The sequence below is a fragment of the Nomascus leucogenys genome, chromosome 25, assembly GCF_006542625.1.
Source record: "Nomascus leucogenys isolate Asia chromosome 25, Asia_NLE_v1, whole genome shotgun sequence".
Classification (NCBI taxonomy): domain Eukaryota; kingdom Metazoa; phylum Chordata; class Mammalia; order Primates; family Hylobatidae; genus Nomascus; species Nomascus leucogenys.
The window spans coordinates 12,012,589-12,026,607 of NC_044405.1; the positions used below are offsets into that span (position 1 = coordinate 12,012,589).

The 14,019-nt window shown below is 37.8% G+C and overlaps 1 protein-coding gene and 1 long non-coding RNA gene across 2 annotated transcripts in view; one reads left to right on the forward strand and one right to left on the reverse strand.

The window, feature by feature from the left end:
- LOC105738714 overlaps nt 1-1,373 on the forward strand; it is a 60,365-nt gene extending 58,992 nt beyond the window's left edge. Inside the window, exon 3 of the long non-coding RNA XR_001114552.2 lies at nt 180-1,373. This is a non-coding gene — a long non-coding RNA (uncharacterized LOC105738714). The remainder of the gene's footprint in view (nt 1-179) is intronic.
- Nucleotides 1-5,475, reverse strand: part of CYYR1 (cysteine and tyrosine rich 1) — a 100,828-nt gene extending 95,353 nt beyond the window's left edge. The window contains 2 exon segments of the mRNA XM_030806294.1: nt 5,063-5,337; nt 5,339-5,475. Coding sequence (XP_030662154.1) covers nt 5,063-5,337; nt 5,339-5,475 — 412 coding nt within the window.
- Between the last annotated feature and the right edge of the window lie 8,544 nt (nt 5,476-14,019).

Sequence of the window (14,019 nt, forward strand, 5' to 3'; positions counted from 1 at the left end):
ATCCAGAAAGGAAATTTTACATTGCTTTTAAATCACTTCCCTGCTAAGATGATACTTTACAAAGAGATGTGATTAAAAGGTGGCAAAGTTCAGTCACCATTAACAATTATGCATCGCTTTTGTGGAACAAATGGAAAAGTTCATATTTTCTTCTCCTCAATTTTATTTTTACATTATAGATTGTCAAACATGACCCTTGAGGCTTACCTCTGGATGGTGGTACGAAGGAATGAAAGCGAAAAATAATTACCTTTGTGAGATTCAGTAAGTACTTAAGTCCACTTTTAAAATTTGAAAACAGAAACAAAATCTAATGATTTAGATACGAGGGAGAAGCTAATATATTGACAATAAATGCTTTGTGCAGAGTACAGCAGACTTTTAAAGGCTATTTATTTTATAGTTTTCTTGGTGAATTTCCATAGCTCTAATTTTTAGTGCTGTTTAATTTATTCAAATATTTAGACTGGTCAGTTATCCGAATGGCTTAGTGGATGTTTTGCTTCATGTTCTTAAAAGCGATTCAATGTACACCTACAGCCATCTGATCTTTGACAAAGTCAGCAAAAATAAGCAATGGGGAAAGGACTCCCTATTCAATAAATGGTGCTGGATAACCAGTTAGCCATACACAAAAGAATGAAACTGGACTCCTATCTTTTACCACATACAAAAATTAACTGAAAATGGATTAAAGATTTAAATGAAAGACCTCAAACTATAAGACTCCTAGAAGAAAAGCTAGGAAACACCATTCCTGACATTAGCCTTGGGAAGGAATTTATAACTAAGTCCTCAATAGCAATTGCAACAAAAGCAATTGACAAGCGAGATTTAATTAAACTAAAGAGCTTCTGCACAGCAAAATAAACTATCAACTGAGTAAACAATCTACAGAATGGGAGAAAATATGTGTAAGCTATGCATCTGACAAAAGCCTAATATCCAGAATCTATAAGGAACTTAAATAATTGAACAAGCAAAAACCAAATAATCTCATTAAAAAATGGGCAAAGGACACGAACCAGACACTTCTCAAAAGAAGACATACAAGCAGCCAACAAACACAACAAAAAAATGTTCAATAAGTCACCAATCATCAGAGAAACGCAAATCAAAATAGAGGGCTATTATTGAAAAGTCAAAAAAACAACAGATGCTGGTGAGCCTGGGGAGAAAAGGGAATACTTATACACTGTTATTGGAAATGTAAATGTAAATTAGTTCAACCACTGGAGAAAGCAGTTTGGAGATTTCTCAAAGAACTTAAATCAAAACTACCATTTGACTCAGGGATCCCATTACTGGGGTATATATCCAAAGGGAAATAAATCATTCTATCAAAAAGACAGATGCATTTGTACATTCATCACAGCACTATTCAAAATAGTAAAGATACTGATTTATCCTAAGTGTTCATTAATAGTGGACTCAGTAAAGAAAATGTGGTACATATACACCATGGAATACTATGCAGCCAGAAAAAAAGAATAAAATCATGCCTTTTGCAGCAACATGGATGAAGCTGGAGGCCATCGTCCTATGCAAATTAATTCAGTAACAGAAAACCAAATACCGCATGTTCTCACAAGTGGGAGCTAAACACTGGGTACTCACAGACATAAAGATGGCGACAATAGACACTGGGGACTTCTAGAGCAGGGAGCAAAGGGAGTGGGGAGGGGCTGAAAAACTAACTATTGGGTACTATATTCAATACCTGGGTGATGGGATCAATTGTACCTCAAACCTCAGCATCACAAAATATACTCAGGTAACAAATCTGCACATGTACTCCCTGAGTCTAAAATTAAAGAAGTTGAAATTATTTAAAAAATAAATAAATAAAAGCCATTCTGATTGTGAGAGAGCTAATGTCCCCACTATTCTGCCAGAGTAGGACAACCAATGTGTAAGTAACTTCATGGGTGCCTTTTGAACCATGTCCAGGACAGTGACATCTTATGAAACTCTCCATCAATATCAAAGATTCAATTGCTACCATTGCATTCCGGTGACTACTCTTATAAAGACATGGTGTTATCAAAATATTTTGAGCCAACATTACAGGAAACCAAGCCCAAAATCTTGTAGCCAAGAAGCTGGTTTATACCTGCAGCAAACATCTGGATCATGTTACACACTGGTCATTGTTTTTATGGCATTTTCCAGTGCTCTTGTCTATTTCCCAGAATTAAACTACCCAAAAGGGGAGATTTAACAGAATGGCAAATACATTTACAATCACAGCCTCTCCAAAATGAAATTTCAACCATACTTCAAAGCCCTTTTTATGTTGATTGCTTTCTCTGGGATATTTGAGAATAATTTGACAAAGATCAGTGTTTGTGCCATACAGGAGATTTTTCTTACTGGAGAAAGAACAGATCATTCCAATTTGTCTTCAGAAGATAAATAATATTACTTCTAATGTCCAAGTTAGTATCCCTGAAAATCAGCCAACTTAAACTTTCTTCAATGACTTTTTGCTGAAAGGTGTGGTCTGGAAGAAGGTTCCCCAACTCACTCCTGCCTCCCAACTCACCCTGCCTCCCACCTTAAGGAATGTGCAGAACAGGAAAAGCAGTATCTGGCTTGAAGCACTTGCTTAGAAATGGCCCTTGCAAGCTATAGCTAAGATAAGAGAGGAAGGAAAGGGAGGGGACAGAAGTTACTGGCTGAGGCCCGGAAGGTAAAACCTTGACAGAATCCTGTCTTTGTAGCCTGCAGTGGGAGTCAGACAATAACATCAACACTTCACTGGGTCTCCTCCCAAAATTAACTCTATAGTACAACATGATGCTTCAGGTATAGAAACCTTGTTCTTATTTGTTTAGCCAAATGAAATGTGAATCTAATGCATTTGCTTCGGGGAAAATAATTTAGATTATGAGCAGTGCATCTACTTAGATTTTTGTCCCATAAAGCTGGCAACTCATTTAATAGTATGAACTATTTTGACTTCTGTGGTGTTCCAGCACTTAACCTCAACCCTTACTTCCAGCCATACCTCTTAGTTCCAACCAAACTGAAATATCCTTTGTTGCACGTACAGATCTTGATTTTTGCCTTTGATCACACGATATCCTACTATATCCCACTCCGTCTCATTGGGTTCAGGGCGTCTCTGTTTTTCAAAGGTCTAGTTCCTTCAGGTCTTCTTTAATTCAGTTTTCCTGAGCAAATATTGATTGATCTTTTTGCTGAACAAAATAGACATTGTCCTCATGAAGCTTACTCTTTTAAGCCAGCAAGAAGATTTTCTTCTTTGAACATCTATAGCACATGATTTTACCTCTCCTATGACACAAGCTTTTATACCTTAAAGTAATTTATGATCATACCGTAGATCCCAGAGAAGACTGATAAGAACATGGACCTCTTACGGCTCAACATATCTCACTCAGTAAGTAATAGTTGAATGAATATGAAAAGCATAAAAAGGCCTCTGAATAAGAAGTCCAGGAATTGACACCAAAGAGCTTATTAGCTAAACACTTCTTAGCAAAGATAATAAGTCAACTTAGCACTGGCTTACAACTACTTTGTAGCTTATGAGAGAGGGATTCCAAAGAAGAGAAATGAATGGACTGAAAACTTTCTAAACTAACTACCTTTGCTGCTGGCCAGCTTCGCAGATTTCCTGAGCCCTGAGGAGCTGGGCACCTAGCACTGCGGACACAGGAGGAGGGGGCAGATGTGTAAAGCAGAAGCTTTCAGTTTACCGCAGGGAATATAATAAACAAACAAACAAACAAAACTGTGGTTCAATGGAGTGGTTGAGTGTGAGTGAAAGTATTAAACATTGTCGAGCGGAGGAAGTGAAAAGCATAATTACTTCGAAAGAACTAATAAAGAGATTTTTTCAACAGAAAACGAATATTAATGCAATTGACTCTGTTAATCCCTCAAATTCTGAAAACCTTACATAAATTTAATAAAAGAAATAAATGTAAACAGATTAAATGAAAATGCTCTTCATTAAATAGGAAGAATTTATCCTACTTTTATGAATTTTTATATTAGAAAGTCAGCATTTTTCCTGCCATAAAACATTTTTAAAATGGTAACTCCTAGACAGCCACTAATTTGCATTTCAATAAGCAGACTAAAAATGTCTACAGAAGTTATGGTGACTCTTTTCTAGCAAGGTTGAATGAGAAAATCAATTCTTTTAATACTCAGGTGCAACACTGAAGAACATCGTTTCAGTTGCAACACCTTTTTGAGTATCAAAGGTAAATTTCAGTGCTATATATACATTTAGTATTGGAGGCTCATGGGTGAGCCTGCGATTTTTGTCAGAGGACGTTAGAGACACAAAAACATTTTACAAAGAACTTTGCTTTTAGCTTGCATTGTTTTATGAATATGAACTGATGCAAAGACCACATGTGTAAGACACTTTATACCTGAATAACCAATGAAAGGCCATTTGGGGCTCCATGTTAATCACAGAACAAGAAAACCCACTTTGCTTCGTTAATTATTAGCAGTTCTTACTACGAATAATTAGAAGGGAAATGAGATGCCCTTCTCTCATAAACAAGTGTCTCTCTAAATCAACGAACACAGATTAGACCCTGGGTGAATTCATGCTTCTCAAAAACCTTGTGTTTGACTTCAATCCAATAGCTCAGTCTACCACACTTGTGAATCTCCCAAAGAACAAAAACAAAGCTCTAAGTTTTTTTATTCGTAAGAGGGAAAACCAGGACTATTTGGAAAGCAGAAGATGGAGAGGCCACTGCCTAGCCTATCCAGATAAGTTTATTTGGATATAGTTTACTGTATCCAGAGAGTCAAATCCCCTAAACACGAGACTGCTATTTCCAAGGTGGAAAGGGAAAGAAAAGAAATGCAAAAAGTAAAAGTTAAAGGAAAAGGAACAAAACAAAACCGCGTGCGGGTGGAAGTGCGCGGGTTTCTGCCGTCGCCTCGCGGAAAAGGCAGAAGCGTCTGCAAAGGTCCCGGTACGTCCAGCTCAACCCACGTTAGCCCGGACCGTGACCCAAGAGCAGCCCCGAGCCTCTGACCCTCTCCGCCGCCCTCTGTCACTGACCTGCGTAGACAAAGAGCAGGACCAACTTCGGAAGCAAGACCCCTGGACGCACGGGCAGCCTCGGAGCGTCCATCCAAGCCGGTGGCCTGAGGTTGCGCGCCAGAGAGAGGCTTGGAGCGAAGGGAGAGCCCGGAACCGGAGGGAATGGGGAGGATGGAGGGCGGTCAGATGGACAGAGCAGCGCTCCTGAGAGCGGGGTGGAGCAGAGACCCGGCCATTGCCTAGGGAGCCTTCCAAGGGAGCCCGGGCCGGGCGCGTCCCCGGCCAGCGAGTGCGACTCCGCGGAGCTGGGGCGTCCGTGGCCCGAGACGGGCTGCGCTGGGGGCCCAGGTCTCTTTGTCTCGCCCCACTGCGCTCAGGCGCGGGGAAGGCGGCCACTCCGGCGTCCTTGGCCACCCAGGCTCACAATTCATCTCCGCGGGTGGCAACGACTGCGGGCAGGGGGCGGGGGGTGGCCCCGACTCCTCCCCAAGCCCGGGTTCTTCCTTCTAAAGAGTGACTAGGGGACCAAGAAACTTTTCCTAACCCCTTGCTTTGGCGATTGCTATGGAGTTCAGCCTGCTCCTTTATAGCCTTGCCCTCCACTACAATTTTTCCTTTCTAAGCAATGGATGAACAACTTTGCTTTTTATCTTTAAACAAAGGGAAGGAATTTTCAGGGTTGAAGGTATTGGACAAAGAGTGACAGTGAAGAAAACTCAGGATTGGGAAGTACAGAAAGTGTATGGCATCTCTGCTGAAAGCTGATAAAATGTTTATTATTTTTTCCTGTAAATTCAGAAAAAAAAAACACAACAGTGCACACTGTCGTTATGATTTTGACAATGTTTTGGAGTTACTGGCCTATGTAATTAAACAAGAGAAAGAAAAAGATTTATAAAAAATGAAAGCTAAATTGTCATTAGCAAATGAAATACGTGTATACGTGGAAAATCAAAGTTAATCAACTATAAAGCTCTTGTTTAGAAAACCAACAGTTTTCTTTCCTGCAAACAAAAATCAGAAAGTTCTCAATGTTATGCATGAAGGAAAAAAAAAGATGCGAATAAGTAGAGATACTTTTTTTCACTAAGAAAATTTAGTAGGATAAAGACAACAAGATTCCCCAAATTATTATATACATTTGGAAATAAAATTGATCTCAATTTTAAAAATAACATGATTTTTTTCAAACCAATCTGATTCTAAAGTTTATGTGGAAAATAAATATGTAAGAATATCTATTTAAAACAAGAGTAATGAATGGGAATAATGAATGGGATATTACATATAATATCACAATAATTAAAACAGTTTAGATTAACATTGGAATAGATAGGCTCTATGAAAGAGAAAAGGTAACCCAAAAGTAGACATGAGTATGTACAGCAATTTAATTTATGGTTTAAAAAAGTATCAATGTAAAGTAGTAGGGGAAAATGATGAGTTACTCAGTGAAGTGTTGAGGCCATGAATAGCCATCTGTGGAGCCTTATCTTTTTACATCAAAATCAGTTCCATATGAATTACATATTTAAGATACAACTATGAAAATATTAGATTAAAGAATAAGAGGATAACATTCAAATAATTGTGGAATAGGGAAGCCTTTTCTAAGCATTATAAAAAACTCAGAAACCGTAAAAGAAAATGTGGACCAACTTGACTAAATAAGAATTAATACTTCCAGTTGGCAAACATTTAACTGGCAAAAATATTTGCAATGCAAAGTCCTAATCTCATTATTATACTGAGCTTAAAAAAATCAATAGGAAAAACAACCAAGAGATAACTGAGGGAGGATATTAATAGACACTTCATACAAAACAAATAAATATAAATATAAATATAGAAATCAAATTGACAGTGAGACATCACTTTTCATGTATCAAACCAACCAAACACAAAACCAAATGAACTCTTAAGGGAAACAATGTGGTTATATGTTCGAAAATTCAAATACACATGTACTTAATTTAGTCAGTTCTCTTCCAGGAATTTTTCCTATAAATGCAGTGCTGCAAGGGCATAAGAGAGTGGGAGGAAACATCACCCCCAAAATAAACATAAGCTAAGCTCTTTACTGTGTTTTACACGTTGGTGAAGGCCCAACCGTCCACCACGTTCTAAAGAATCCTGATCAGTTCCGCCTTTTTTCTCATCCTCGCTGGCCAATCTATCACCAAGTTCACCTAATCTGTCCACCTAAACACCACTCAAATGCATTTTAAGTTATCCTCTATTTCTGTCCTAATCTAGACTTTTATAGTCTTGATTATATTCAGCCTCCCTGCCTTCAGAGACGTTTGCCAGACTGAAGCTGGAATATTTCTTCTTAAACTACAGATTTAATCATGTTCACTCACTCAGTAGCATGCTGTTGCCCTTAGGTTAAAATTCAAACATTTAATCCAGGGTGTTCAAGAACTTGTTCACTAGGTCTTGTCATTCTTGTAGCCTGATCAAAACATTCCACTGGGAAGCACAATTTCTAAATAACTGGGACAATGGTCGGAACCTAGAGAAAATCCCAGGCATACAAGCCCTTTGAATCTTGAAGGAAGAAGATACAGATGGAAGTCAGTGTTTGCAGAGCTGAAGAATGGTATCCAGCCTGCTTGGAATAGAAAAATGATTGTCTTTGCAGATGAGACTGAATACAGATTCTTGATGGGAGGCTGGTAGCTGTGATAGAAGGGGCTTCTCCCGCGCACTTGTTGACACAGATCCGGAAGAGGCTGGCTGTTGCCATTGAGGCCCGTAGGAAGTTGCAGTGTTGGTCAGGGTAGTCTCTTTCAGCTTACTTTTGAGAACAGAAAGACTTCTCATACAGTTCAACAGATTGGTCAAGCAAGCTTGCCTGCAAGTGTACCTTCCAGAGCTGCTACCTTGAAGTATGCTGATGCTCAGGAAACCAAACTCAATTGACATGGAAAGGCAAAGAAAGATGGCAAGCCATTTAAGAAATTGTGGTAGTTAAAAGAAAGGATTTGAAGGAAAAAAAGATGTATATACAAATATGTATGGAATGAGAAACCTTAAGAATACAACATCAGAGGAATTAAAAGAGTTTCTGGAAATTAAAATAAATGTGATTTGAAGTTTTAAAATTTACAGAAAAAAATTATAAAATAGTCACATAAAAAAAAAACAACTTAGATTGTTAGATCATGCCAGGAGCGGTGGATCACACCTGTAATCCCAGCACTTTGGGAGGCCGAGGTGGGTATCACTTGAGGCTAAGAGTTCAAGAGCAGCCTAGCCAACATGGTGAAACTTCGTCTGTACTAAAAATATAAAAAATTAACTGGACGTGGTGGTGTGCGCCAGTAATCTCAGCTCTCAGCTATTCGGGAAGCTGAGGCAGGAGAATCAGGAGGCAGAGGTTACAGTGAGCTGAGATCATGCCACTGCACTCCAGACTGAGACTCTGTCTCAAAAAAAGAAAAAAAAATTGCTGGATCAAATAAGGAGTATTTTTCATATAACAGAGAAAAAAAAACACAAAGAAATAGAAACCATGAATAAAAATATAAAAACCTAAAGAATGGGAATAATGTGCAGGCTAATATTTTCCAGAGAAACAAAAAGTGAAAAAGCAAACATCAAAGAAATAATGTTTTAAAATTCTGAGCTGTAATAAAATTTGAATTTTCAGATTTAAAATGGTGAGTTACTTCTGAGAAATTTTTTTTGAAAAGAAGCACAAATATGTACATATCTTAGAGACCAATTTCAACAAGTATAAATTTAAAATCATATACATTTTCACATATAATTTTTATGTTTGCTTGAAAAAGAGAATCTGACAGGCGTCAGACTTCTCATTTGCAACCCTGGAATTGAAGAGAGTGAAACTATTTTTAACCTACTGAAAGATAAAGAATGCAATCCAAGATTCCTCTTCTAAATCAGATTTTATTAATATTTCTGTCCACTATGACATCTAGAACAATGTTTATTACAATTTTAAAAAATAGTTTACATGTACTACAGAGGTAAAACAGTTAAGTAAATTAGGGTGTATGCACATTATGTTTAAAATTATTGAAAAGATCTTTAAGATGTATAGTTAAATAAGAAATGGAATACAAAATGATAACAGCGGAAAAGTGCAGATAATGTTTTCATCTTCTATTGAACTTTCTTTTTCCCCACTTTCTTTCTGGGTATCTCTTTTTTTAAAAAAAAGTACCTCTGAATGATGTATATGCTGAAATTTTTAATGCTTGAAGATGATTAAAAAGCTGTAGGTGAAATACGACAAGTAAGTAGTTTTAACTTATAGTTTTATTTAGGACCAAAAAGTTAGAATAGGACAGGACTGCACAGATTGTCTAGGTCAGTTTCCCAGTTTCTTACATAAGAAGACTAAGGCCAAATTACCAAGTCAGTTAGAGGCAGGCTAGATCCCATGGCAAGAGGCCACATATCAGATTTTGCCATGATGTGACAGAGTGTGTTCAAGTTTGATGATAATCCCCTTTTGAGTTCCCTGACCCACATTTCTCTCTTCCAATAATTTATTTCACTGTAGAATCAAACAGATTAGTATAATGTCTTACAATTAATTACCTTTTAATAAATACAACAAAAGCATTTTATGTACACGCAAGGGCTCTACTTGTGTCTGTTCTTCATCTTCATTTGATGACGTGTGAATTCCAAGGAAAAAAAGAACTTATACAGGAACATGCAAAAACCCCAGAAGAAAACAAGAAGAAAAACCATGAAGAAAAGGGGAAATGATTTAAGTGTCGCATTTAAGGTGTGGAAGGAATATCAAATGCTTATTATGTACCAAGTCCATTTCTAAGTTCTTTAAGTTAATTCATGAACACTCTCAAAATCTCAGTGAGGTATATATACTATTATTATCACCTCTATCTGAATGAATAAAAGTATTGAGACTGAGAGTGATTAAGTAACTCTGCCCAAGGTCACACATCTAAGTGCCATGAGAATGTGTTTCCAGAGCAGAGCTTCTACCCGTACCCATCAAATGTAAACTGTGTTTCAAAATAGCTTTGCTTGGTTTTGACTATGTAAAAAACAGAAGATAATACGTCCCTATGATCTTTCTCACCAGCAATGTTTTTATTAGCATCAATAATGCTTTACTGAGGCACCTCCTCTGTGCAAGACCTAGCATCAAGTGTGGGATGGTTTGAGGAAATAACTTTCTTTTTAAAAAATGATCTCAACTTTTATTTTAGATTCAGTGGGTACATCTGCAGGTTTGTTAAATCGGTATATTGTATGGTGCTGAGGTTTGGGATATGAGTGATCCCATCACCCAGGTAGTAGTGAACATAGTACCCATATTTTTCATCCCTTGCCTCCACTTCTAGAAGTCCCCAGAGTCCATTGTTGCCATCGTTATGTTCATGAGTACCCAGTATTTAGCTCCCACTTATAAGTGAGACTGTGCTGTTTGGTTTTCTATTCCTGCATTAATTCACTTTTAATTGTGGCCTCCAGAGACATCCATGTTGCTGCAAAGGACGTGATTTTGTTGTTTTTTAATTTTTTATGGCTGTGTAGTATTCCGTGGTGTATAAGTCCCACATTTTCTTTTCCCACTCCTCCACTGAAGGGCACCTACATTTATTTCATGTCTTTGCTATGGTGAATAATGCTGCCATGAACATATGAATGCATATGTCTTTTGGTAAAATGATTTATTTTCTTTTGGCTTGGATATATTCCCAGTAATGGGACTGCTGGGTCAATGGTAGTTATGTTTTAAGTCTTTTTGTTTTGTTTTGTTTTGTTTTGAGATGGAGTCTTGCTCTTGTCGCCCAGGCTGGAGTGCGGTGGCACAATCTTGGCTCACTGCAACCTCTGCCTCCCAGGTTCATGCGATTCTCCTGCCTCAGCCTCCAGAGTAGCTGGGACTACAGATGCCCATCACCACACCTGGCTAATTTTTGTATTTTTAGTAGAGATGAGGTTTCACCATGTTGGCCAGGCCGACCTCAGTTGATCTGCCCACCTCGGCCTCCCAAAGTGCTGGGATTACAGGCGTGAGCCATCGCACCTGGCTTATTTTTTAAGTCCTTTGAGAAATCTCTAAATTGCTTTCCACAGGGACTGAACTAATTTCATTCCCATCAACAGTGTATAAGTGTTCCTTTTTCTCTGCAGTCTCATCAGCATCTGTCGTTTTTTGATTTTTCAGTAATAGCCCTTCTGACTCGTGTAAGATGATATCTCATTATGGTGTTGACTTGCATTCCTGTGATGGTTAGTGACGTTGAGCATTTTTTATATGCTTGTTTGCTGCTTGTATGTCATCTTTTGAGAAGTGTCTGTTCATGTCTTCTGCATATGGCTAGCCAGTTATCCCAGCCCTATATATTGACTAGGGAGTCATTTCCCCATTGCCTATTTGTGTTGACTTTGTCAATGATCAGATGGCTGTAGCTATGCAGCTTTATTTCTGGGTTCTCTATTCTGTTTCATTGGTCTATGTGTCTGTCTTTGTACCAGTACCATGCTGTTTTGGCTACTGGTAGCCTTATAGTATAGTTTGAAGTTCGGTAATGTGAGGCCTCTGGCTTTGTTCTTTTTGCTTAGAATTATTTTGGCTGTTTGGGTTCTTTTTTGGTTCCATATGAATTTGACAATAGTTTCTTTCTAATTCTGTGAAAAATGACATTGGTAGTTTGATAGAAATAGTATTGAATCTGCAGACTGTTTTGGGCAGAATGGTCATTTTAACGGTATTGAGTCTTCCAATCCATGAACAGAGAATGTGTTCCCATTTGCTCATGTCATCTATGATTTCTTTCAGCAATGTTTTGCAGTTCTCCTTGTAGAGATTCTTCACCTTCTTGGTTAGATGTATTCCTAGGCATTTTATTCCTTTTGTCACTGTGGTAATTTGGATTATGTTCTTGATTTGGCTCTCAGTTTGAACTTAATTGGTGTACAGAAATGCTACTGATTTTTGTACATTGATTTTGTATCTTGAAACTTTATTGAAGTCATTTATCAGTTAGTTCTAGGAATCTTTTGGTGGAGTCTTTAGGCTTTTTAAAGTATAGAATCATATCATCAGTGAAGAGAGATAATTTGACTTCTTTTTCTCTTTGGATGCCTTTTATTTCTTTCTCTTGCTTGATTGCTCTGGCAAGGACTTCCAGTACTGTGTTGGATAAGAATGGTGAGAATGGGCATCCTTGCCTTGTTCCAGTTCTCAAGGGGTATGCTTCCAACTTTTGCCGATTCAGTGATATTGGCCATGGGTTTGTTATAGATGGCTCTTATTTTGAGATATATTCCCTTGATCCCTAGTTTGTTGAGGGTTTTTATCACAAAGGGATGTTGGATTTCATTGAAGGCTTTTTTCACCCCTGTTGAGCTGATCATATGGTTTTTGTTTTTAATTCTGTTTATGCAGTGAATCATATTTATTGATTTGCATACATAGACCCATCCTTGCTTCCCAGGAATGAAGCCTACTTGATTGTGGTGAATTAACTTTTTGATATGCTGCTCCATGTGGTTTGCTAGTATTTTGTTGTGGATTCTTGTGTCTATGTTCATCAGAGATAGTGTGATCTATAGTTTTCTTTTTTCATTGTGTCTTTGCCTGGTTTTAGTATCAGGGTGATGTTGGCTTCATAGAATGTATTAGGGAGCAGTCCCTCCTCCTGGATTTTTTGGAATTGTTTCAGTACAATTGGTACCAGCTCTTCTTCCCACATCTGGTAGAATTTGGCTGTGAATTCGTCTGGTCCAGGTGATATGGTTTGGCTGTTTCCCCACTCAAATCTCACTTTGAATTGTAATAATCCCCACGTGTCAAGGGTGGGTGGGGCCTAGTGGAGATAATTGAATCATGGGGGCAGTTTTCTTCATACCATTCTCGTGGTAGTGAGTAAGTCTCATGAGATCTGATGGTTTTAGAAATGGGAGATTCCCCTGCACAAGCTCTCTTGCCAGCCACCACATAAGACATGCTTCCACTTCTCCTTTGCCTTCCACCATGATTGTGAGACCACCCCCCCTCCCGCCCCCACCAGCCAGGTGGAAGGGTGAGTCCATTAAACCTCTTTCTTTTATAAGTTACCCAGTCTTGGGTATGTCTTTATTAGCAGTGTGAGAACAGACTAATACACCAGGGGTTTTTTGTTTGTTTGTTTGGCAAATTTTTTATTACTGATTCAATTTCAGAACTTGATATAGATTTGTTCAGGGTTTCGATTTCTTCCTAATTCAATCTTGGGTGGTTGTGTGTTTCCAGAAGTTTATCCATTTTTGTTCATAATAGTCTCCGAGAATCTTTTGTATTTCTGTGAGATCAGTTGGAATGCTACCTTTGTCATTTCTGATTGTGCTTATTTGGATCTTCTCCTTTTCTTTAACTTAGCTAGTGGTCTATTGATCTTATTTATCCTTTCAAAAAATCAACTTTTGGTTTCATTGATTCTTTGTATGGATTTTTGGGTCTCAATTTCATTTAGTCCTGATCTGATTTTAGTTATTTCTTTTTCTTCTGCTAGCTTTGGGTTGGTTCGTTCTTGCTTTTCTAGTTCCTCTAGGTGTGATGTTAGATTGTTAATTTGAGATCGCTCTGACTTTTTGAGGTAGGTATTTAGTGCTATAAATGTTCCTCAATGCTGCTTTTGCTGCATCCAGGAGATTTTGGTATGTACTGTCTCTTTTTTCGTTTGAAATAACCTTCTTTAAAGTTTCTTTGAAGATGGTTTTGATAAAATCACAAAGTAACTATTGATTTAGCATTTTTTCTCCCACAACTCTATGTCACACAACAATCATCTACCATTAACAATGATTTTTTAAATACAGTTTAGAAAAATCATCTTCACATGTTAATATACTTAATCATTCTAACAATCCTAAAATGTGCTATATTACCATTGTTGTTACACTATGGTCGGAAGTATCATTCTGAAAGTTTAGTGTGCATCAGAATCACCTGCAGGGTGTGTTAAAATAGAGATGACCAG